Source organism: Moschus berezovskii, chromosome 20, assembly GCF_049115385.1.
Source record: "Moschus berezovskii isolate FMDL1 chromosome 20, NW_MosBer_1.0, whole genome shotgun sequence".
Classification (NCBI taxonomy): domain Eukaryota; kingdom Metazoa; phylum Chordata; class Mammalia; order Artiodactyla; family Moschidae; genus Moschus; species Moschus berezovskii.
Window position 1 is genome coordinate 12,726,792 of NC_142479.1, and position 27,646 is coordinate 12,754,437.

The 27,646-nt window shown below is 40.2% G+C and overlaps 1 protein-coding gene across 1 annotated transcript in view; it reads right to left on the minus strand.

Moving 5' to 3' along the window:
• The window catches only part of CA10 (carbonic anhydrase 10 (inactive)), a 1,015,669-nt gene extending 990,891 nt beyond the window's left edge, over positions 1–24,778 (minus strand). Inside the window, exon 1 of the mRNA XM_055432763.2 lies at positions 24,605–24,778. Coding sequence (XP_055288738.1) covers positions 24,605–24,665 — 61 coding nt within the window. The 5' untranslated portion in view covers positions 24,666–24,778. The remainder of the gene's footprint in view (positions 1–24,604) is intronic.
• Positions 24,779–27,646: the final 2,868 nt, after the last annotated feature.

Genomic DNA, 27,646 nt, shown 5'->3' on the forward strand with positions numbered 1-27,646 from the left:
TCAAAAGTTTTACAGACAAGCACAAGCAGAAAGAAATCAGCACCGACAAATCAGATTTTCAACAAATGCTAAATGATGTTCTCCAGAGAGGAAACACAGGAAAAGTTTATAAAAATGAACCCAAAATAAAAAAGTAAATGGTAATCGGATCACACTTATCTATAATTACCTTAAATCTAAATGGGTTAAATGTGCCAAGCAACAGACAAAGACTGGCTGAATAAATACAAAAACAAGATTTCTGTATATACTGTCTAAAAGAGACCCACCTCAAACCTAGGGACACATACAGACTGAAAGTGAAGGGCTGGAAAATATATAATCCATGCAAATAAAGTGAAAGTCGCTCAGTCATGTCCGACTCTTTGCGACCCCATGCACTATACTGTCCATGAAATTCTCCAGGCCAGAATACTGGAGTGGGTAGCCTTTCCCTTCTCCAGGGGATCTTCCCAACCCAGGAATTAAATCCAGGTATCCCACACTGCAGGCAGATTCTTTACCAGCTGAGCCACAAGGGATCCCGAGAATACTAGAATGGGCAGCCTATTCTTTCTCCAGTGGATCTTCCAGGCCCAGGAATTGAACCGGGGTCTCCTACATTTCAGGCGGATTCTTTACCAACTGAGCTATGAGGGAAGCCCATGAGAAGGGGGGACAAAAAGAAAGCAGGAGTAGTCATATCAGACAAAATGACTTTGAAATAAAGACCGTGTTAAGAGAAAAAGAAGGACATGACATAATGATCAAAGGATCAATTGAAGAAGATATAACAATAATAAACTTTTATGCACCCAACATAAGAGCACTGAACATAAGAGCATGACATAATGATCAAAGGATCAATCCAAGAAGATATAACAATTATAAATATTTATACATCCAACATAAAAGCGCCTCAATATGTAAGGCAAATTCTAACAAGCATGAAAGAGGAAATTAACAGTAACACAATAATAGTGAGAGATGTTAATACCCCACTCACACCTATGGATAGATCAACTAAACAGAAAATTAACAAGGAAACACAAACTTTAAATGATACAATGGACCAGTTAGACCTAACTGGGCATTTTACTCAAAAAGAATGAAATTCACCTTTTTTCAAAGTGCACATGGGACATTCTCCAGGAAAGGTCACATCCTAGGCCATAAATCTAGCCTCAGTAAATTGTAAAAAGTTGAAACCATTTCAAGCACCTTTTCTGATCACAATGCAGAAATTAGATGTCAACTAGAGGGAAAAAAAAAACTATTAAAAACACAAACATATGGAGGCTAAACAACATGCTCCTGAATAACCAACAGATCACGGAAGAAATTACAAAGGAAATAAAAAAAATGCACAGAAACTAATGAAAATAAAAACACGACAACCCACAACCCATGGGATTCAGTAAAAGCAGTGCTAAGAGGGAGATTCACAGCAATAAAAGCCTACCTCAAAACACAAGAGAAACTCCAAATAACAACCTAACTTTATATCTAAACCAACTAGAAAAAGTAGAAAAGAGGAAACCCAAAGTTAGCAGAAAGAAAGAAATCATAAAAATCAAAGCAGAAATAAACGAAAAAGAAACTAAGGAGACTATAGCAAAAATCAACAAGTTAAAAGCTGGCTCTTGAGAAGATAAATAAACTAGACAAACCATTACCAGGCTCATCAAGAAAAAAGTGATCAGAATCAAGTCAATAAAATTAGACATAAAAACGGAGAAATCACAATACACAACACAGAACTACAAAAGACTATAAGAGACTACTATGAGCACTTATATGCCAATAAAATGGACAACTTGGAAGAAACGGACAAATTCTTAGAAAAGTATAACCTTTCAAAAATGAACTAGAAAGAAAGAAAATCTTAACAGACACATCACAAGCACAGAAATCAAAGCTGTAATAAAAAATCTTTCAACAAACAAAAGCCCAGGTCCAGATGGCTTCACAAGTGAATTCTACCAAAAATTTAGAGACGAGCTAACACCAATCCTACTCAAACTCTTCCAGGAAACTGAAGAGGTAAACACCCAAACACATTCTACGAGACCAACATATTCCTAATACCAAAATCAGACAAAGATGCCACACAAAAAAAGAAAACTACAGGCCAATGTCACACTTAAACATAGATGCGAAAATCTGTAAGAAAATTCTAGCAAACAGAATCCAAAAACATATTTAAAAGGTCATGCACCATGACCAAGCGGGCTTTATCCCAAGGATGGAAGGATTCTTCAATATTCACAAATTAATCAATGTGATACCATATTAACAGATTGAAAAATCAAAACCATATGATTATCTCAGTAAAGTCAGAGAAAGCCTTTGAAAAAATTTAACACCCATTTCTGATAAAAATATTCCAGAAAGCAGACATAAAAGAAACATACCTCAACATAATGAAAGCCATATAAAACAAACCCACAGCAAATATTACCGTCAATGGCAAAAAAATTGAAAGCATTTCCTCTAAAATCAGGAACAAATAAAAGGTGCCCACTCTCACCACTACTATTCAACCTAGTTTTGGAAGTCCTAGTCACAACAATCAGAGAAGAAAAAGAAATAAAAGGAATCCAGATCGGAAAAAATGAAGTAAAACTCTCACTTGACATGATCCTCTACATAGACCCTAAAGACACCACCTGAAAATTACTAGAGCTAATCAGTGAATATAGTAAATTTGCAGTATACAAAATTAACACACAGAAATCCCTTGCATTCCTATACACTAAGAATGAGAACACAGAAAGAGAAAGTAAGGAAACAATTTCATTCACCATTGCAACAAAAATAATGAAATACTTAGGAATACATCTACCTGAAGAAACAAACGACCTATATATATATATAAAACTATAAAACACTGATGAAAGAAATCAAAGATGACACAAATGGATGGAGAAATACACCATGTTTGTGGATTGGAAGAATCAATATAGTGAAAATGGGTATACTACCTAAACAATCTATAGATTCAACACAATCCCTGTCAAGCTACCAATGTGTATTTTTCACAGAACTAGAATAAATAATTTCAAAATTTGTATGGAAACACAAAAAACCTTGAATAGCCAAAGCAATCTTGAGAAAGAAGAATGGAACTGAAGGAATCAACCTTCCTGACTTCAGACTATACTACAAAGTGATAGTCATCAAGACAGTATAGTACTGGCACAAACACAGAAATACAGATCAATGTAACAAAATAGGAAGTCCACCAATAAATCCACACACCTATGGACATCTTATCTTTGACAAAGGAGACTAAAATATACAATGGAGAAAAGACAATATCTTTAACAAGTGGTGCTTGGAAAACTGATCAACAACCTGTAAAAGAATAAAACTAGAACACTTTCTAACACCATACACAAAAATAAACACAAAATGGATTAAAGATCTAAATATAATATCAGAAACTATGAAACTCTTAGAGGAAAACATAGGTAGAACACTCTGACATAAATTACAGCAAGATCCTCTATGACCCACCTCCCAGAGGAATTTAAGTGAGAAAAAATAAACAAATGGGACCTAAGTAAACTTAATAGTTTTTGCACAATGAAGGAAACTATAAGCAATGTGAAAAGGCAGCCTTCAGAATGGGAGAAAATAATAGCAAATGAAGCAACTGACAAAGAATTAATCTCAAAAATATACAAGCAGCTCATATAGCTCAATACCAGAAAAATAAAAGACTCAATTAAAAAAAGGGCCAAAGAACTAAATAGACATTTCTCCAAAGAAGACATACAAATGGCTAACAAACACATGAAAAGATGCTCAACATCACTCATTATCAGAGAAATGCAAATCAAAACCACAAAGAGGTACCATCTCATGACAGTCAGAATGGCTGCCACCAAAGAGTATACAAACAATAAATGCTGAAGAGGGTGTGGCCAAAAGGGAACCCTCTTACACTGTTGGTGGGAATGAAAATTAGTACAGACACTATGGAGATCAGTGTGGAGATTTCTTAAAAAACTTGAAAAAGAACTTCCATATGATCCAGCCATCCCACTGCTGGGCAAACACACAGAGGAAAGCAGAATTGAGAGAGACACGCGTACCCCAATGTTTATCACAGCACTGTTTATAATAGCCAGGACATGGAAGCAACCTAGATGTTCATTGGCAGACAAATGAATAAGAAAGTTGTGGTACATATACACAATGGAATATTACTCAGGTATAAAAAATAACACATTTGACTCAGTTCCAATGAAGTGAATGAAACTGAAGCCCATTACACAGAGTGAAATAAGCCAGCAAAAGAAATGCCAATACAGTATATTAAAGCAAATATATGGAATTTAGAAAGATGGTAATGACGACTCTATATGTAAGACTGCAAAAGAGGCACAGATGTAAAGAAGAGACTTTTGGATTACCTGGGAGAATGTGAAGGTGGGACGATATGAGAGGATAATATTGAAACATGTATATTACCATATGTACAATAGATTATAAGTGCAAATTTGATGCATAAAGCAGGGCACTCAAAGCTGGTGCTCTGGGACAACCCAGAGGGATGGGGTGGGGAAAGATGTGGGAGGGGATTCAGGATAGTGGAACATATGTACACCAATGGCTGATTCATGTTGATGTATGGCAAAAATCACTACAATGCTCGGAAATCATTAGCCTCCAATTAAAATAAAATAATTTTAAAAAGAGGATACTCTACCATCAAGGCTCTCATTCAAATTCAACAGAGAAATCAAAAGCTTTACAGACAAACCAGAATTAAGAGAATTTTATACCACCTGACAAGCTTTGAAACAAATGCTAAAGACACTTCTCTAAGCAGAAAAGAAAAGGCTACTAGTAGAAACAAGAAAATTAGGAATGGAAAAGCTCACCAGCAAAGGCAAACGTTCAAAAACGTAGAAAATTATCTGCATACAAATATATCAAAACCAGCAATTGTGAGAAGAGCAGAGCACAAGCATAAGATACTGGATATGCATTGAAAAGGAAAAGACCAGCAACCTAAAACAATACTGTTCACATATGGAATGCTACATCAAAACATCATGGTAATCACAAACTGAAAATCTACAACTGATACACACAACAAACAGAAAATGAAATCTGAACACAACACGCAAGTTAGTCATCAAATCACAAGAGAAGAGAATGAAAGAAGAAGGGAAGAAAAAAGACCTACAAAAACGAAGCTAAAACCATTAAGAAAATGGCAAAAAGAACATACATATTGATAATTATCTTAAGTGTAACTGGATTAAATGTTCCAACCAAAAGATGCAGACTGGCTGAATATATACAAAGACAAGACCAGTATATATGCTGCCTACAAGAGATCTACTTCAGGGCTACAGACACATACAGACTGAAAGTGAAGTAAATCAGACTGAGAAAAACAAATATTATATGAGTGTTCATATATGAAATTTTAAAAAATTATACAAAAGAAATTATTTTCAAAACAGAAAGAGACTCACAGATTTAGAGGATGAATTTATGGTTACCAGGGGGGAAGGGTGGGAGAAGGGACAGATTGGGAGTTTGGGATTTACACACTACTATAGATAACCAAGAAGTACCTACTGTATAGCACTGGGAACTCTGCTCTATATTCAATAATAACCTAAATAGGAAAAGAATTTGAAAAAGAATAGATACATGCACGTGTATAATTGAATAACTCTGTTGTACACCCAAAACCAATACAACATTGTTAATCAAGTATGTTCCAATATAAAGTAAAAATTAAAAAATAAAATTGAGCCAACCTTTCACTGAGGAAAATGGTTTCATTGAAGAAAAGACTTAATTGTTTGCATTAGAGGTTGCAGACTTTTTCTGTAAAGGGCCACATAGTAAATATTTTAGACATTTCAGGCAATGCACTCGCTGTTTCAAATACTCAACTCTGTTGTCTATGGTATAAAAGCAGAAACAGACAATGCACAAATGAATGAGCATGGTTATGCTCCAAGAAAACTTTGCTTACAGAATGAGATGGTGGGCCAGATTTGGCCTACTGGCTACTGTTTGGTGAGCCCTGTCCTTAATTGGGACTAGGTAGGCTGGGAAAAAGAAAAAAAAAAACTTAGATAAACAGTTATTACTTGAAATATCTACAGATAATCTCATAACCATCATTACAGATTAGACAGTAAAACCCAGCCAATCGCTAGAATTAGGAATAGGATATACAAGCAGACTAGATGAACCTAGATCACAGAGTTTTCCATTTGAAACTGATGAGGAAGAAAAGTCAGTGACAAGCAGCACTAGAATCAATAAAAGCCAATGAGGTGTAGAGAATCAAGAGACCACTGACAACTGGACTGACCAGAACAGCATTCACAGAAAAGGAGACTACTTGTTGAGATGGGTATGTTTAAGGTGAGTGAAAATCAGGTAGAGAAACACAGCAAAGAACAAAGTCATGGGCAAGTATGCATAAAATGTATTCACAGAATAGTGAGCTAGCAGACTGGAGCAAAATTGGAAAGGGTTTATGGAGTATCACACGTCCAATTTTAACTGTGTGAACTATTTTGTAGAGTTACTGGGAGGTATTGAGGATATCTGAGCTCCTAGAACAAGGTTGCCTTCAAAGCAGGTAACTCAACAAATCCTCTTCCTTTAGAAAGATAATGAGACTGGATGCATCTTACATATTATGAATGTCATGTTACTAATGAGTCACACTTACCAAACCATTGTTATGTGATAACATAACAATGATGTTATAAACTGATGGTAATAAACTAAATGCTTTACTATCATGTATCACTTCAGTTCAGTTCAGTTCAGTCACTCAGTCGTGTCCGACTCTCCGCGACCCCATGAATCACAGCACGCCAGGCCTCCCTGTCCATCACCAACTCCCGGAGTTCACTCAAACTCATGTCCACAAGAGTCGGTGATGCCATCCAGCCATCTCATTCTCTGTCGTCCCCTTCTCCTCCCGCCCCCAACCCTTCCCAGCATCAGAGTCTTTTCCAGTGAGTCACCTCGTCGCATGAGATGGCCAAAGTATTGCAGTTTCAGCTTTAGCATCAGTCCTTCCAATGAACACCCAGGATCGATCTACCTTAGAATGGACTGGTTGGATCTCCTTGCAGTACAAGGGACTCTCAAGAATCTTCTCCAACACCACAGTTCAAAAGCATCAATTCTTTGGCGATCAGGTTTCTTCACAGTCCAACTCTCACATCCATACATGACCATGGGAAAAACCATAGCCTTGACTAGACGGACCTTTGTTGGCAAAGTAATGTCTCTGCTTTTTAATATATTATCAAGGTTGGTCATAACTTTCCTTCCAAGGAGTAAGCGCATGAATCAAGGCAAATTGGAAGTGGTCAAACAGGAGATGGCAAGAGTGAACGTAGACATTCTAGGAATCAGTGAATTAAAATGGACTGGAATGGGTGAATTTAACTCAGATGACCATTATATCTACTACTGTAGGCAGGAATCCCTTAGAAGAAATGGAGTAGCCATCATGGTCAACAAGAGAGTCCGAAATGCAGTACTTGGATGCAATCTTAAATACGACAGAATGATTTCTGTTCGTTTCCAAGGCAAACCATTCAATATTACAGTAATCCAGGCCTATGCCCCAACCAGTAACACTGAAGAAGCCGAAGTTGAACGGTTCTATGAAGACCTACAAGACCTTTTAGAACTAACACCCCAAAAAGACGTCCTTTTCATTACAGGGGACTGGAATGCAAGAGTAGGAAGTCAAGAAACACCTGGAGTAACACGAAAATTTGGCCTTGGAGCACAGAATGAAGCAGGGCAAAGGCTAATAGAGTTTTGTCAAGAGAACGCACTGGTCATAGCAAACACCCTCTTCCAGCAACACAAGAGAAGACTCTACACGTGGAAATCACCAGATGGTCAACACCGAAATCAGATTGATTATATTCTTTGCAGCCAAAGATGCAGAAGCTGTATACAGTTAGCAAAAACAAGACCAGGAGCTGACTGTGGCTCAGATCATGAACTCCTTATTGCCAAATTGAGACTTAAATTGAAGAAAGTAGAGAAAACCACTAGACCAATCAGGTATGACCTAAATCAAATCCCTTATGATTATACAGTGGAAGTGAGGAATAGATTTAAGGGACTAGATCTGATAGATAGAGTGCCTGATGAACTCTGGATGGAGGTTCATGACATTGTACAGGAGACAGGGACCAAGACCATCCCCATGGAAAAGAAATGCAAAACAGCAAAATGGCTGTCTGAGGAGGCCTTACCAATAGCTGTGAAAAGAAGAGAAGTGAAAACCAAAGGAGAAAAGGAAAGATATAAGCATCTGAATGCAGAGTTCCAAAGAATAGCAAGGAGAGATAAGAAAGCCTTCCTCAGTGATCAATGCAAAGAAATAGAGGAAAACAACAGAATAGGAAAAACAAGAGAGCTCTTCAAGAAAATTAGAGATTCCAAGGGAACATTTCATGCAAAGATGGGCTCGATAAAGGACAGAGATGGTAGGGACCTAACAGAAGCAGAAGATATTAAGAAGAGGTGGCAAGAATACACCGAAGAACTGTACAAAAAAGATCTTCACAGGCAAGATAGTCACAATAACGTGACCACTGACCTAGAGCCAGACATCTTGGAATGTGAAGTCAAGTGGGCCTTAGAAAGCATCACTACGAACAAAGCTAGTGGTGGTGATGGAATCCCAGTTGAGCTATTTCAAATCATATATCACTTAGTACTTATAAAAGGTCACAAAGTTGGTTATTTTTATCCCAATTTTACAGATTGGAAAATTGAGATGTAGAAGAATTTAACTTACACAAAGCCAACCAGCTTAGAAGAAGCAGACTATGGGTTTAAACGTAGGTCTATCTGTCTGTAAGCTTTTAATTATTCTCCTAAATGGCTTCTCAGTGCATTTAAACATATTGTTGTATTCAAACAAAATATTTTTAAAATCTCATTTTTAAACCGTCTCTTCAGACTGTTTCTCCTACTCAAAATCCCCAACATTATATTACCTTCCTCATCTTTTTGCCTTCCCACTAAATATTTTTTTCCAAAAGCAACAGATTCAAATGAAAAATGTAGAAATGTAAATTCTATTCAAATTTCATCCACTCTGAGCTCACTAATTTAGCATAAGTTTGTGATTTTATTTATAGAGATAATTTTGGAAAAGGAAACGGCAACCCACTCCAGTGTTCTTGCCTGGAGAATCCAGGGACGGGGGAGCCTGGTGGGCTGCCGTCTATGGGATCGCACAGAGTTAGACACTACTAAAGCTACTTAACAGGAACAGGATAGATAATTTTATTTTTATTTTTTAAATTTATTTATTTTAACTGGAGGCTAATTACTTTATATTATTGCATTGCTTTTGCAATACATTGACATGAATCTGCCCCGGGTGTACATGTGTTTCCATTCTGGAAACCCCTCCCACCTCCCTCTCCTTCCCATCCCTCTGGGTCATCCCAGTGCACCAGCCCTGAGCATCCTGTATCATGCATCGAACTTGGACTGGCGATTCGTTTTACATATGATAATATACAGGTTTCAATGCCACTCTCCCAAATTATCCCACACTCACCCTCTCCTGCAGAGTCCAAAAGACTGTTCTATACATCTGTGTCTCTTTTGCTGTCTTGCATACAGGGTTATCGTTATTATCTTTCTAAATTCTATATATATGCATTAGTATACTGTATTGGTGTTTTTCTTTCTGGCTTACTTCACTCTGTATAATAGGCTCCAGTTTCATGCACCTCACTAGAACTGATTCAAATATATTTTTTAATTGCTGAGTAATACTCCATTGTGTATATGTACCACTGCTTTCTTATCCATTCATCTGCAGATGGACATCTAGGTTGCTTCCACATCCTGGCTATTATAAACACTGTTGCGATGAACATTGGAGGACATGTGTCTCTTTCAATTCTGGTTTCCTCGGTGTGTATGCCCAGGAGTGTGATTGCTGGGTCGTATGGCAGTTCTATTTCCAGGTTTTTAGGAATCTCCACACTGTTCTCCATAGTGGTTGTACTAGTTTGCATTCCCACCAACAGTGTAAGAGGGTTCCCTTTTCTCCACACCATTTCCAGCATTTATTGTAAGACCAGAAACCATAAAACTCCTTGAGGAGAACATAGGCAAAACACTTTCCAACATAAATCACATCAGGATCCTCTAAGACCCACCTCCCAGAATATTGGAAATAAAAGCAAAAATAAACAAATGGGACCTAAATAAAATTAAAAGCTTCTGCACAGCAAAGGAAGCTATAAGCAAGGTGGAAAGACAGTCTTCAGAATGGGAGAAAATAATAGCAAATGAAGCAACTGACAAAGAATTCGTCTTAAAAATATACAAGCAGCTACTGCAGCTCAATTCCAGAAAAATAAACAACCCAATCAAAAAATGGGACAAAGAACTAAACAGACATTTCTCCAAAGAAGACATACAGATGGCTAACAAACACATGAAAAGATGCTCAACATCACTCATAATCAGAGAAATGCAAATCAAAACCACAGTGAGGTACCTTTTCACACCAGTCAGAATGGCTGCTATCCAAAAGTCTACAATTTTGTGATTTTTAAATCAATGTCATATCTATCCATCTCACTACATAATTATTTTCACATTGCTTTTGTCTACATTTTAGGTGTACCTTGCTTCAGTGCACACAAACAATATATTTATCTCACGAGACTTTTTACTCAAGTATAACAGTTTACTTTTTACTCAAGTATACAATTTAAAGTAAGTAAAAAATGTTTATAAATAAAACCTAAAGAGGAATAAATTGTTAAAAACAGTTGCATTCAATTTATGTGATTTCAGGTGATCTGTTTCACTTCTCATTTTCCAAATTATTTTAAATTCAATCATGTAAAATATGTTCTCTTAAAAAGAAGATTATGAAATAACACGTTGCGATCTACGCTACTAAACAAATAATCAAGGAGTTTCTTAATGCAAAAGTAACTATATGAAGTGCCATGATTCTTGGTTATATGTACTTACAGTTATTAAGACCCATTAATTCACTGGGATCTAATATCAGGGTAGCTGGTATGGGCCTATCTTTGGCTTCTCTAAATTCAATCAACTTAAGAGAAATAAGCGTAGAGGCTTAGTGGATTAGTCAAAACAGGCCATTAATCTCTGCATTTTCAATTGTAATCCAGACTCTACCAAAGGGATTGGGAAAAAAAATCCCAGAAAAAATCCAAACACTCAAAAATGCTCCAAAGTCAGCTCCCTAGAGACCGGCACACTTGGGTCATAGTTTGCTTGCTTTTACTCAACATCATTATAGCATTTGTCATCTGTCTTATTTCTTTCTGGTTTTTCTTTTATTCCTTTTGCTTAAATTCTCAGAACAGATACATTTGAAAAGGAACCATGCTGCAATCAAACAAATGGTCTAGCATTTAACTATTATTTTAAAAATCGTTCTCTTATGTGAATAGGAAACATAAATCAAAATGATCTTTTCATGTTGAAAATCTATTGAAAAAACTACCATGTGCATATTAAGGCTACCATGGGTGCATTAATGCCTGAAGAAGCTGTCAAGACAAAATAATGAAAAGAGAGTAAGGAGATTCTAGTAAAAACAAATCAGTGAAAGATTTAGAACATATATATTTTATCATAAATGGATTGGATCATAATGCCTCATATCTTTATTTCTCTGGTGAAAAAAACATATAAAGTAATAAAATCTATGAGGACATTTCTGAATCAGGATTTTGTTTATTTCATTGTTGTGAAGGTTGAGTATTTACTGAATCGCATGAGACCATATGCTTATATTAGAGGTCTTGATAAGTCTAAGCTTTAGTTGTAAAATGAAAATGCATCATTAATTTTTTTTTTAATTATTAAAGAAATATGTGGGTCAGACTCAGTAAATTATCTCTGAAGATAATTTTATGAAAAAGTCATAATGGTCTTCTTTTTTATAATCTCTAAAATATTCCCCAAACATCCTAGCTTCCCCTAGAGAATCAGATTCAAGCAACCTTAACTGAATATGTGTTATGGCCAGGCATTGAGCTAAACACCTTCACATGAATTGGCTCATTTAATCCTCATGTTTTACATGATATTGCCAAATCCCTTTCTAATTTTGCCCAACATGTCTTTCTTCCTTTAGCTTCAGCTACAATAAAAAACCCACCATTTATCAAGTACATTTGTCAAGGACTATGCTGCATTTTAAATTTGTCTCCTTTAACTCCAAAGACAGCTGTTTTTATCTCCCGTTAACAGAAAAGGACACTAGGAATTAGTTATGAAAGGTTGCTGCTGCAAGCCATGTGTTATGCTGGGATTCGTGACCTCTGGAGGAGAGGATTTTGATCCGGGGTCAGAGATGAGGCTTGACCACTTGGAGCTTTTTATGCAGCAAAGTTTTATTAAAGTATAATAGAGACAGGGAAAGCGTCTGACATAGACATCAGAAGAGGACAGAAAGAGTGCCTCCTTGCTAGTTTTTAGTAAGGTTTTACGTCTGTTAGAAAGCTGTTAATCAGGTAAGACAATTCAAGGCTAAGGGAGTTTCATCAGGCCCCCCTCCCACAATATGCACTTTTGAGACAGGATGGCACAAGGTGTGTTATCCCACAGCAATAAAACAATTGACAAGAATACTGGCTTGTTGAGCCACTATCAGTCCAAGGTTTGAGAAAAGAAAAACGTTAGTCTTAGGTGGTACCATTTTAAAGAAAGGCAAATTCCAAAGCAAATACATAGTTTCATTAACATAAGAAAAATGCATTGGTTAACTCAAGGCAGAACCAGGTGTGGTCAACACAATTAAGTAAGTCTCTTTTAATTTTGTGTAAAGAAGGGAAAAAAAAAAAAAATCTGCCACTTACAGTTTATTTTCTCCTGCTGCTTGGGGACCTCTGGCCTTCCTGCCTGTTACCTTCTCAGTTAGAGATTTTAAGACATTTCTTAATGTCACACGATGGGCAACATCAGAGTTGAGATTAAATTCTAAAGACTTTAATATATAGGACCCTCCCCCAAGGTTTTCAGTAAATACTTTTATGAAGCAGTCAATTACGACCCCTTAACTCTTTCTCAGGGTCTTATTAGAGAGGTACAAGGTCAGCAGTCTACGAATATAGTTTGGGTTAGTCTTTTATTATACCTTATCCTCACACTTGCCCATCTCAAAAGCCACTTCCCACTTTTCTGCTTATCCGCAACCTTCAAAATTTTTATAATTTAATCTTGCTGTCGTGACATTTCAAAAACTAGAAAAATTAGCATCAACAGCAAACTTTGATAATTTTCTTAAAAGTTTCATAACAGTAAAAAAAAATTCCAACATAGAAAGGGACCTAGAAATTACCCAGTTCAATATCCTCGTTTAAAAGGAGAAAACTAGGATTCAGACAATTAAAACTACTTCTCTCACAACACAACCCAGTGGAAAAACAAATACTAACCAAAACGTGTTCTAACTTAACTCCCAACAATCTTTTTTGAAAATCAACTGAGTCATTCTTCTCAATGATTTATTAAAACATGCTCTAAGAACAATACTCAAGAAGGATCAAATTTCTGGACTCAGAACAGATATTTGCTTGTCCTTAACCCTTAGAGTCTCTTGGACTGCAAGGGGATCCAAGCAGTCCATTTTATAGGAGATCAGTCCTAGGTGTTCATTGGAAGGACTGATGCTAAAGCTGAAACTCCAATACTTTGGCCACCTCATGCGACGAGGTAACTCACTGGAAAAGACTCTGATGCTGGGAAGGATTGGGGGCAGGAGAAGAAGGAAACGACAGAGAATGAGATGGCTGGATGACATCACCGACTCGATGAACATGAGTTCGAGTGAACTCCGGGAGTTGGTGATGGACAGGGAGGCCTGGCGTGCTGTGATTCATGGGGTCGCAAAGAGTCAGACACGACTGAGCTACTGAACTGAACTGAACCTTGGTTTCCTATCTGATCTGACATTAAGCAAAAATATCATCTTGAATGCCATGGCTATTCAGTTTTTGCTTAATACTTTCTGGGGATGGACCACTATCGAAAGCACCTGTCAAGAAAGAAACAAGAGGCTCAAAATGGAGTCATTTATGCTAAAGCTCCTGTCACCAAATTAAGACTTAATACCTAACCCAACTGCAGTTACAGCCTCTCCTAGAAATATTATATTATACAGTCACTCTGGAATTTCTTCTGTCATCAGTAGCTCAGTCGTGTCTTACTCTTTGTGACTCTATGGGCTGTAGCCCACCAGGCTCCTCTGTCCATGGGATTCTCCAGGCAAGAATACTGGAGTGGGTTGCCATTTCCTTCTCCACTGAAATTTCCTAGTCAGCACTAATAAGATAACCTGCCAGGTAGATTCCTGCTGTCCTCCAAAGGAAGGTAACCTTGCCTGAAACAATCAAGTCTTTGAAACTAACTTCCTTGTTCCAACTTCTGCCTATAGTATGGTAAAACCACAAAAAAACTTCGTATTCTTTTATCCAGTAATCTCAATATGGGGATTATTTAAGGAAATAGTTCAATAGAAATAAATATATATTGACATAAAAACATATGCCCAGAGTATTAAAACTAGAAACAACGGATGCTCAAAAATAGGTGAAAAGATAAATATAAAGAATGCTATATTAGATGAATAAATTATGACAAAACTATTACACAGAAAATCATAAATGTTAAAGTGGCAAATGTTAGCCAGTTGTTCACCACATCTTTCTCTTTATTCCTGGACCCAAGACTAGCCTGCAATTGCCAGTTTCTTTTGCAATAAGATATCATCATGTGATTGACCAGACATGAGGTATACAATTTTTCTGTCAGGCTCATAAACACCTCTCCCATGATCCTCCTCCTCACTCTTTTTCCAATTATTAACGTTGATGTTGGGAACAACACTGGAAGTCATGTCTTAAAGATTGCAGAGACTATCAGCCTTGAAACTCCCAAGACACTACACAAACAGGATTTCTTCTGTTTTATTTTTTCCCCCTCACCAAGGCCCTATTCTCTCTCTCTCTCTCTCTCTCACACACACACACACACACACACCAGTTGTATAATTAATATGAGCAGGAGATAAGCTTCTGCTGTGTTATGTTTCTGAGATTGTTGGACTTACTGAACACAAAACCCTGAATTTCCTGAACTAACACAACTAGAATAGCAACACAGGGGCAATACTTAAGATATAATGCAAAGTTTTTTCTTTTTTTTTTTTTTAAGTACAAAGCTTTAAGGGAAAAATATTATAACTGCAAACTTTGGGAAATTAAAAACTTAGCCTATGAAGAAAGTTTGTTTTCGTAAATTTTGTTTGATACTACTGTTATATCATGCTTAGCATTAAAATTACCTCGATGACTTCTAGTATCATTCATGTTTGTAACACTAAAACTCTTGCATATACAGTCCCTTGCTCGTAAGGAGCAATGATCAAAAAGGAGCATTTCAACTGAACACACAATTAGCCTAAACAGCAAATGCATAAATAAAACTCTCATTTTCAATTTGTTCAACACATTTTACCTTTAGATAGGGCACATTAAAAAACTTTACCTAGCTCAGTCAGACTCTAATTTCAGCAGTTCTAATGGCAAGAGGAAGAAAAAAAAAAAAAAGCTGCACCAACTTACACGCTATTTTAATTGCATAGGATCCTCATTTAGCCAGGCTTCCCTGGTGGCTCAAACAGCAAAAAATCCGTCTGCAAAGTAGGAGACACGGGTTCGATCCCTGGGTTGGGAAGATCCCCTGGAGGAGGGCCAGTAGTCTTGCTTGCAGAATTCCCATGGACAGAGGAACCTGGCAGGCTGCAGTCCATGGGGTCACAAAGAGTTGGACACGACTGACTGACTAAGCATGCACTCGTTTAGCCACTACAGAACTTCAAAGACGCAAACTAAAACCTCAAAGAACACCTTCACCAAAGTGGAAAATGGGGAAGGACCCTGTTAGAGATAACGCAAAATAAAGACTTTACTACTGCATATTTCATTCTGTAAGATGTGTCACTTAGAGCTGGTATCATCGCTGTGTACTGCAAGACAGAAAGACAGTGACATATTTTTATTCACACCCAGGCCATACAACAGACATTTATTATTCATAGATGTCTCTTTCTAACTCTCAGTATAATTTTATTATATCTACTGCAAGATTAACAGTAGGAGCCTTTTTTTCTATATCCTCCTATGCTTTCTATAATCAAATTAACAAGCAAACAAACAACAAATCATCCAAGTGACCATTTCCTCATAGTTATGAAGAGCAACTAGGAGATCATAGGCAGAATGATCAGCCAAGAACAGCAAATCCATTATGTTCTTTCAATTTCTAGGCTCCTGGCTCCCCTCCAGGATTAACAACCATTGGGCACCACAATTCTGTACAAAAGGCCACGGGGGAAGTAAAGTTTTCTGACAGAAGATTGAAAACACCTTATAAACCAGTTTCCTGTTTTGCTCTGCATGAAGACTAAAGAATGGACAGGCTCTTCACCTAAAGCACTCTACTTCATTGCTAACAGTGAGCCTTCTCAAGTGCTGGCTTCTCCCAAGCTGGAACCAAGTGAGAAAACAACCATATCTTTAGCAATCTTTAGTGGTTTGGGCTTCCCAGTCAGTAAAGAATCCGCCTGCAATGCAGGAGACCTGGGTTCAATCCCTGGGTTGGAAAGATCCCCTGGAGAAGGGAAAGGATACCCACTCCAGTATTCTGGCCTGGAGAATTCCATGGACTGTATGGTCCATGGGGTCACAAAGAGCGGGACACAACTGCACAACCTTCACTTCACTCTAACAGGAACAGAGAAGCATGGAGAAAGAACCACAATGTGCCCATGGATCCTTAGTTCAAGTCTTATAGAGTGGTATCTCAGAACACAAAGGAGCAGAAAGATATTTTAAACAACAGTTAAGTGCCCCCAACTAACACTGGTGTCTTTAATGCAGATAAAATTTGAGTCTGAGAAGGAAACAAAAACTACTCAATAAGTTGCTCCCTGAAAAAGTTCCAGTTCTGACTGCATACAGTAAGAAGCAAGAGGGCAGCTAACAGAGATGTCTTCTTCATTTTCCCTCACTCTTAACCTTCATATAAGATCTGAATCGTGTTCCCCAGTGTCCTGTGAATCAAGGAACATCGTTCTAAATCAATCCTTGTTATTTATTTATGTACCAATTCAAACATTCATTATTGAGTATCTACTGAAATGCAAAGCCCCAGGTTGAGCAAAGGGGAAAATGTGTATCACTAAATATACATTCTAAGAGGGCAAAGCTGTTTAGCTTACTACATTTTTGTCTGGCCCAGTGCCTCACTCATAGGAGGCATTTATTAGCATTTGTGAGATTAATGAACCAGCACATTAAATTCCTTCAGGGTGGGAGAAAATCCTCCCACAGACATGTACCTGTATTTGTCCTTTATAAGAATCCTATGAGATATTTATGTTATTCTAATATCATGGAGGAGGAATAAGTCTGCCATCAAAATTGTTTGCCTTGAGGGTGAAAGCTTGCTTGTGTGTATGGCAGAAAGAGGGAGCAGCAAAAGAGGAATATGTTGACTCATATCCTTCAGTTAACATGTTTATTCCAACTATGGCATTCCTGTCAAATGTGCTGTGAAGCCAGCAGGATTTGGGTCTGGAAAATTCACCTGAAAGTCACAGGCTTCATTTCCTATTCTCAGCCCCTTCAGCCCCTGGGCATGAAGTATGAGATAAAGTTAAAGATTAATTCTCCATTTACTATGAAAACTCCAATACTTTGGCCACCTCATGCGATGAGTTGACTCACTGGAAAAGAGTCTGATGCTAGGAGGGATTGGGGGTGGGAGGAGACGGGGACGACAGAGAATGAGATGGCTGGATGGCATCACCGACTCTGTGGACATGACTTTGCTTGAACTCCGGGAGTTGGTGATGGACAGGGAGGCCTGGCGTGCTGTGATTCATGGGGTCGCAAAGAGTCGGACACGACTGAGCGACTGAACTGAACTGAACTGAACTATGGAAAAGACCCGACCTCTCCCAGATCCGGAGAAAAAGGCATTTGTATGTTGTCTCCTTTACAACCACTGAAGATCTTTCCACTTCTATCCTGAAGGCACCTTAATGCAAATAAAATCAAACCCCTACTGGCTACCTCATTACCAGCTCAATCTTGCTTTTATCATGAAGGCAATCCCAGACCATTTCTTGGCATTCACACCACCTTTACACGCTAGAAGTTTTTTAGTCTTACTTAAGATTACACAACATGAAAACAAAAACAGAACAGGAAAGACTGAATTGTCAAAGGGAATAAGATGAAATTGCCACACTGCAAAATCTAGGGTTAGCCAATAGCATCCTGGCTCTTTTTCCTAGGATAGAAATACCTGAATACAAACTAAGTGAGGAGATAAATTCTATAGTCTAAATCTGAGATATCAAAAAAGCTTCTGGGAAGCTATGTGGAACTAGAGACAATACTGGAAAAAAATTTGTGATTTCATAAAAACAGAGCATAGCTATACTAAAGTCAGAAGCTTTAACCCTGACTGGTCTATTCCTAAATAAGAGAAAGGTATAAACTAGACCTACCTTCCTGAGGACCTACCCTCCTTTAAAAGTTGCTCTCCTTGCACAGAGGGGCACAAGGGTAATTTCCACTACTATTATATGTAAAGTGTTATTATTATTAGAATCAGAGTTCCTAGCTCTTCAATCTCAGCCTCATCCATCATTCTTCACCCTCTACTTATTGCCATACTTACCTGTTCACAGTCCCCTGAATTCACCATGTCTTATCTGATTACCCTGTTTTTGCTAATGTTGTTTCCTATGATAATTCCTCCCCTATCACACTCCTGGTCAATCAATAAAAATCTTCCAGGTCAACTCTTAAGCTTCCTTTAAGACTTACCCCTAATTCCTTTCTGGCACTACTTACTCTCCTTCCTTTGTCTCTCCCAAATCTTAACCAAGTTCAATCCATTGAATCCATGTAAAGATCCAAAAGAGAAAATAAAAATCACCAAGAAATGAAATACATTGGAACACTCCATATTCTCTCAGTTTAACAGCTTCCTAAGTAGACTCCTCCCAACTTTGAGTATCTCCTGAAGTGAATCTTTTTTCCCAATTGAGACATTCTCCACTGTGTATCTTACTCATTCCTAATCATCCCCTTTTGATGATATTGTCCCCTCTAACTTTTCTATCCAAACCTCTAACACCTATTTAATATTCTCTTTTGCCTTCAAGTCTGGCCTTCTCACATATACAGCATTTATGTACTCTAGCAAATAATTAGGCATTATTCATCCGGCTTTATATCACAGTACATTTTGTGCATTACAACACTGCTTTCATAAGTATTCTTCATATTTTTAATACCACTCTATATTATATGTGTATATCTCTCCTTTTATAACTATATTTTAAGCATAATATGGTAAAGACACAGACGCTTTACATTTGTATAACACAAAGAACATTCAGGATCACTCTTTGATGTTTCCCTCAACAATGCTTTGAAATAAGCAAACAAGACAGAACTTTTCATTTCACAAATGAGGAAACAGAGACACTAAGAGGCTAAGAGAATTGCCCAAAGTCATACAGGTAATTAAGGCAGAGTTTGACTGCAGGGTGGGTCTTCAAACTCCCATATTCTTTATAAAATGGCCTGCTACCATATACATTTATGGGCCTAGATCTCTCCTGACCTAAAACTCAGGCTCAAATATATAATGCTTAGTTAAGGTGAAAAGTTGGAATGATATGTGTGACTGTCTAGGACGGCAAAAAAACTCCCTCTCCCCACCCAATAAAATGTTTTTTGACATTGACAATTCTTCACCCTCCCCCAACACACCAAGGATGTATTACTTAGGAAATCTCTCATATCACTGACAAGAGAGTTGTATCTATGGTATCTGCCATTTATGGTATCTGTGACTGTAAGACATCACATGTGAAACTGAATTTAAAGAAAATGTATTGCCAAGAAGGTCATCAGATTCTTTATTCTTTACCTTTTTCATTCTCAATGGGATTGTCTATTACAAATCATATTGACAACATATACAGTTTGCCATTTTGTAAGCACTTAAGTTGAGTCTATATTGAGTTACAATTTACAAGCAGAAAGAGGAAAAGTGCTGTTGCTCCCCTGGGAATAAGCACTACATTGCTCCCAGTGATTTCCAAGCCTCATCTCAATATTGGGCTCACACTGATAAAGTGGGTCACACTCATAACTATGCACCAAAGCCCAATGTTACCAGTCTCATTTATATGATAAATAAAATTAAGAGACATTTCACGCCAACACCTCACTGAAAGTAGGATTTGTAGTCAATATTACAAAATGCACTAGCTAATGTTTGTTTTTGGAGGGTTTTTTGTTTGTTTGCTTGCTTTTAAACAACTTGTTAAGGGATGAAGGTAATTATTCTATTTATTCCTCACAAGCCCATGTAAAGTTTGCAGGCAAAATTATATTATTGCAAACTTAATATGCCTGACACATTGTGCTAAGTGAAAATCATTGACCATAATATCTAATTCAATCTATATGACAAACATGGGATGTATACTACTATCCCTTTCTACATCTAAGCCATTGATGTGAAACCATTTAACTTTCAGATTAGGAGAGAATGTATGAAATATTCATTCCTTTCAGGTATTGCTGATCATGAGACACTGGAGGCAAATGGCTAACAGTTTGTCATTCTGTTTGAATGACAGAATCACGTACCACGCAAACACCATCTTAATTCTAGATCTAGACTGCAATTGCCCTGAAATTCCAGTTCGAAACTCTCTAAGCCTTACCTCCATTTAACACAATTTACTCATTCAGTTGGAGATATCAAAATAAAAAAGTAATGAAAATTTTAAAAGAAATCTTATACCAAAACATAAATGATATACTGAATTTTGACTCAGAACTGTGTGTGAATCCTTCAAGCTGAAGTTCTGTGGGCTTTGGTTGCCTGACTTATAAAATCACCCTACAAATTTTGATACCAGATGAGTTAAAATATGTGCAATATTGCATAATACACGTGAAAGTATCACATAATTCTAATTACTTTTGCAGTTATTATGAATAAACTGACAAGGAACTAAAGTTATATATAGTTATATATAGAAAAGTAGGATGTTCAACACAAATTAAATCAGACAGCTCTCTGGACCAGAAAATTCTCTCCTGGTGCTGCTAAGTATTCATTCTTGCTGATCTGAGCTGCATTTGTAAGAAGGAAATAGCATTCCTGCTAGCAAGAGGAAATATTCTCTCTCTCATCTCCACAAATCTTGGCTGCCTGACATTTTCAGTAAAATGAGATGTCAGCCAAACATACAGACCCAAGAACTCCCAGATCATGACATTCCCTCTTCAGTCTAGCTGTGCTGTCCTGAAGTAACCAAATTCTCTCAAATGGAAGGCATGCGTGCTATGTCCCCAGCAGCTAACTAAAGCTGGTTAAGCTAGCTAGCAGACCCCTCGTCCCAGTTACTCAGCTTCATCATAACAAAACGATTAATGTAAAGCCAAGAGACATACAAGCCAAGGTGTCTGTATTTTAAACAACACAGACACACAGACCTAGGGAGAAGATTCCTTTGGGGCACTTTTAATTTAGAGGCTGGGGTGGGATGAGGGTAGGAAAAGGGAAGTGTTAGTCACCCAGTCAGGTCTGACTCTTTGCAACCCCATGGATGTTAGCTTGACAGGATAGTCTGTCCATAGAATTCTTCAAGCAAGAATAACTGATTTGGGTAGCCGTTCCCTTCTCCAGGGGATCTTCTCCACCCAGGGATGAATCAAACCCTCCTGCATTACAGGCATACTCTTTATCCTCTGAGCCGCCACGGAAACCTCTGAGGGTAGGAACCATTGGTAAAGGAAACAATAAGTTACAAAATTCCAGAGAATTCCTGAAAGCCAACTGAAATTCAGTCAATATATTTTCTATTGGCCAAATTTACTTCCAAAATTTCCCTTTGGCAGAATGTTTACACTGCAGACTTTTGCTGGCCTTTTCTACTCTGGTATTCCTCAGTAAGGAAGCCAACCCTACAAATGCTAACAAACATAGATGCCTGGTAACTCAGTAACAATTAGTACCCATTTATTAGGCAGGGCAATTGATCCCAAGATGGTAGAGAGGTGCTTTAAAAAAAACTTGTTTTCAAATTTAAGATTTAGTAGGTTCTATGAATACATGCTTATATTCCTTTCAGTAAAGCTCATTCATGATTAAATTAAGACTGCAAATCACAGAAATGATATGCCCACTAAACCCTCCCTGAGCCAATTATTTAACCTTAGTGCATTGCATTCCTCTTCGGGCTGCCAGATGGGAAACAAAGTCTCCAAAACTGTGGCAAATATGAGTCATAAATATATCAGTAATGAGGATTGTGACATACATGGACATTACTGAATGAGCATCTCTATTCTTCTTACAGAGGGAGGAAGCCACCTTGATTTTAGAGAAAGAATGACCTTTTAAAGTTAAGTTTATGAGTGTGTAAATAATGAGTCCATAATGTTGTAGTTCTGCCTAAATGTCTTCATAAAGAGTAAAGTAATGCTGATCCTAACTAGGCATTCCAGTTAGCTTTAGGAATGCTAACCTAATAGTTACTAATTTTGCTTATACTTTTCTTTTCTCATTACATAACAATGATAATTTAATAAATGCATGTGAAAGGCCACATACTACACAGCAACTCTCCTGGGTTGGAAATAGCTTCTATTTATATAATTTAGCTGCTGATACACCAAATCTAGTATAGCTGTGACAAATATTTCACTAATGCCTCTTATGGAAGCTAAGGACAGACTGGTTCTCAGCTGGTTCCCCTCTGTGCTGGCCCCCCTCAAATGCAGAGTAGGGGTTAGGGACAAAAGATGGGGAGGTCCAGAGCATGAATGTTAACCTTTTGTAAATCTTAAAGGAACTCAGTTTGTCTGATTTGAAAATCATTTATGATATAAGGAAAGAGGCAGGAAAAGGCTATTTTATAACTAGTGAAATAACATGGAGAAAAGAGAGGACCTGAAAGAGATGTGGAAGAGAAAGATGTAAAATGTGGCTTTGTAAGATGCCACCTAGTCTATCCCTGGACACATGACTGATATAAACCTTCACAGGTCACCTGGAAATTTTTTCTCATACATGTAGGGTGCATAAAAGAGTAGAGGATTGGGAATGACCCCAGGGCACTTTTGTCTTCTAGGTATACAACATATCTCTAAGGTTTATAGAGGCAAATTTCCAACAACGGTAGCCAAGCTATTTATTTAAAATAAAAGATCCCCCATTCCTGTCCTGAAGAATGATATTTGGAACTGGATCCAGAATAAGGGCAGACAAGGGTTTTTTAACATCCAGAATCAGGTCTGGTTTAAAGGGTGGGGACTGGCTGAGCTGAACAAAGATAGAGGAAACATGTCCCTCCATCCTAATCCTGCTCAAATAGGCCTGCTCACAAAGGCAAGGTTTCTGTTCTCCTCTTCTATTGACTTCATGGGAAGTTGGCTGAGTCCCCAATTCTGCAGAAAGATGCAGGCAGAGGGGAGTACTGCACACAGGCTTTACCCTGGGTGCTTAAATGATAAATGTGAAAGAAATGGTGTGGACCCTGACAGTGGGAGGAGGCACTGAACTGAACTGAACGGGGAAATACTTGTTAGCCTGGAGCTCTTTCTTGTATCCCTACTCCGTACCCTCAACTTCCTGCACTGACAAGAACCCTGTTTGGAAATCAAAATCCGTCCTAACACACACACATATACACACACACACACACACACACACACTCACACGCAGAGCCAGGCACAAGCTCTGCCTTATTCATTTCAATATCCTGGCTTCCCACTAGCTCCTAAATCCACACACTGGCACCAGTAGCCTGAAGTCTGTAAGTCTGAGCCAGTAAGTACATCCTTACCACTGGAAATTAAGAAAGATCATGATTTAAAGGGGTATTTATGATACTGTGCTGTTTCAGATAGATTTTGCTTTTGGGGGGTGGTTCTGATGTATTTGGGGGAAGGCATGGAGTATATCTACATCCCTTTGGTCCCTACTGGTACTCTCCAGTCCCCATACCCTCCTGCAGTCTCCTGAAAGTGCCTAGATATCAGGGCAGGGCTCTGCATATATTTTTACAACCAGGAACCATCTAGTTTGGGAACTTTGAAAGCCAGAGGAAGGCAGAAGGGGTTGCCAAGCCTCAGATTTCCTTGTCAGAGTTCTCAATCAGGAAAACAGTTGAAAATCAACACCAGTCGGCCTCTTCTTCTCCACCCCTACTATTTTCCAGGACTCCATACAGATATTACCTCCACCATACACACACACACACACACACACACACACACACACACACACCTGGGTTTAGAAGCTTTTTAATTCTTAAGGCAGCAAATCCACAAAGCTGAAAGGGTCTCTGCCACCACCACTTTTCCTTCCGTCCCTCCCCGCAAGGCTACTTAATTGTCTACACACAATAAAATCCCATACATTACAAAGACCACAACGTAACCCCGACCCGCCTGTGACTCCAGGACGCGTCCCATACCTGATATGCAGACGATGAAATTCGCTTGAAGAAGAAAAAGCACCTCCCAGACTATTTCCATCCTCTGATTCTCATTCCAAGTGCATCACTCGACGTGAAAACAGAGGGGGAAGGGGGAGCCCCACAAGGAACACACACATGCACACACGCACACTTCCTAGCGAGCACACACTCGCACTTCCACCGGATAGTCGGCCAGGGACCGTCACCCCCAAGATCAATATCGCAGTTTGAACTGTTCCAGCAAATTTCCCCTCGGGCTCGACGGATGTGCGCCCCAGACGTGCTGACACATGACCGATGCCTCGCTGCCCGGGAGGTCTCCTTGCTCACCGGTCTCTGCTCCTTGCACAGGCGGCGGAAATAGCACTAGCAGCGGCGGCAGCAGCCACCCGAACGCACCAGCTCTGGGCTCTTCCTGCAAAAATGAGACCCCGATCCGCCCGGCTCCCCAAGAAGACATAGACGATAGCCCCCGCCGTGCCGTGCCGTGCAGTTTTGGGTCCCTGGCCGCTCGCAGTTTGCAGGCTAAGCCCCCGCAGTCCGCAACGAGTTGCCCTCGAAGTCCGCCCCCCTCACCGGGGCATGGTCAGAGGGTGGCTGCTCTGCGCCGCGCCGTTATCCTCCTGCTCGCGGGTGTCAGAGAGACGCAGACACAGCAAACAGAGAGACAGAAAGAGAGGCAGGGGTTACTGCCCGAGACTGCCGGCCGCCTGCCGCCTCCACAGACCCTTCCTGCCGCCCCAGTCTGCGCGCCGCCTACCGCCTGGGAGCCCGGCTCGAGCGACACTCCAGGGCGTGGGGCGGGGGCCGTGCGGGGCCGGCTCCCCGCTGACCTCGCGAGCTCACGGGCTTCCCACGGCGCGCGCGCCTGCTGTCCCTCTCCTATTTTTCTGGTCTCCCCAGAACCTCCAGTTCCCTCGCTTCCATGGTCCGAGACTAGCGCTGCCGCTGCCGCTGCCGCCGCCGCCGCCGCGGCCGCCGCCGCGATTTTCCGCAATGCAACTGCAGGGGTCGTTATTTCCTCGTCTACGGATCTCGGCACCTCCCGATTCCGCGGGGAGGCGGGCGGGGGTGGAGGGGCGGGAGAGGGGCTCGGCCAGGTGAGCAGTCTCGCCGAGCCGGGCACAGCGGCACCCCGGCCGCTCGGGGCGGAGGCAAGAGGGCGCGGCGGGGAGGCGAGGCCTAACGCGTCCATGAGGACAGGAGCGCGGGGCGTCGGGTTTGGGGCAGCGCGGCCGCCCAGGCCCAGCGCCGAGCCGCAGCCCCTCACTGTGCCCCGCCCTGGCAGCTGCTCTCATTACAGGATTTGGGGAGATTTTCCCTCTCCTTAAAAAGAACTTTGCGCCAGCGGGTTAGGCGCGGGAGACCCGGGCGGACTCATCTTGCGAGTGCTGCGCTGCGCTGAGCAGAGCTGAGCTCCTTCCGCTGTGGAGTATTGGGGATTTTTTTTTTTTTCTTTGCATAATTCATTCCGTTCCCTCTCTCCTGTCCCTCTCCTGCCCCCCTCCTCCTGCCCCCTTTCCGCTCCGGTGCCAGAAGAATACTTACCCCAGAGTTCTCTCTGCAGGCTTCTAGACCAGGTCCTGCAAGTCCCTCACCTCCCTCCTCCTGAAACGGGGAAAACCCGTCTTTCCAAGCCGGGGTGCGTGCAGTGGCCACTGCCAAATACGCCTCTGCCTAGTTCCAGAAAGAACCAGTACTATTGGAAACCTGGGCTCTAGGAGAACGGGCTTCGCTTCTTTTCTTTTGTTTATTCTGTTTTTCTTTCGGAAAGCTAGAGTGCTTTACATGCTTTTGCTGGGCTTCAGATCACTGCCAGCAATACTCAGCAGCGTCTTCAGATTTTCCCGCACCAACCGCGCGAGCGCGCGCGCGCGCACACACACACACACACACACACACGCCTAGAGCTCGGCTCCTCTAGGCCTTGGGGAAGGTGGGGGCGGCTGGAGCCTCAGCAATCACCCAGGCGGAGGCTGTGGCCGGAGCCTCACGCTGTTCCGCAGAAGGTCCCCTCCGCGACCAGGAAAGGAGTTGCTTCCGGTCAACAGCTCGCGGTGTAGATGCAAAGGAGACCCTGGGCTCGGGACTGTTTGCTTGAGAAGGCTGGCAAAGAGAGGGGGAAAAAATGCAGAGCTGTATTGCCTCTATGGCTGCGATAGAGGTCTGGGAAAACCCCAGACTCACCACTTTGGGAGTCCTGAAGAAGAGGACAGTGAAGGGGAAATCCCTGAAAAGATCTCGGATTGCTCTGCGTTCTTGTTCAGATTGCAAACTATGACGTTTGGAGATTTTGCACGAGCGCGGATGGACATACAACAAAGACACGTAACCCGCAAGGGTTGTTGTTGTTATTTCTACTTTTTATTGTGGGGGATTTAGACACCATTTCAGTGTGAGGTTTGGGGTTCGGTCTAATAACCGCATAAAGGATGGAGAAGGGAAATAGTTACCATTCATCCGCACAGTAAAGTTAGTGAGTCTTCCAGGCAGTGTGGCTTGTGAGAGTGCGGGATTGGAACCAAAGGAGTTACAGTGCAGCGTTCCCAGAATTCTTGAACTAACTGTTCAGGAAGCAGTGCAGTCGCCTTTTTGCAGAGTGGTTGTCAGGTGCGGGGTTGGGGTGGAGGGCAGGGAGAGTGAGCAGTGGGAATAGCATGAGCTTCCTCGACCGGGCAGACTTTGGGAGCCACAGCTGCTTAGTTCTGCTGCCTTCAGGGATTCGAAAAAAGAACCACAAGCAGACGACTGCTTTTTAAGACAGACGTGTGACTGAGCTATCAGTTTTCTGAGATGAAGGCCAGGGACTCCAGGTGGTCAGCATATTAAAAATCTAGGCCCAGATGACGGAAGTCCAGGATTCTTATGCAGAGAGCTTAGAGGCTCAGCAGGAAAGACACTGAGATCTCGAAATATTAAAAGAATCCGAGATAGTGAAAACTCGTCATTTTAGGATACAAGGGGGAGGGGGCAAGCTCGGCCCAAAAGAGATTTTTGAAGGGAGAGCGAAAGCTGTTTGCTAAAGATGAACAGATTCCA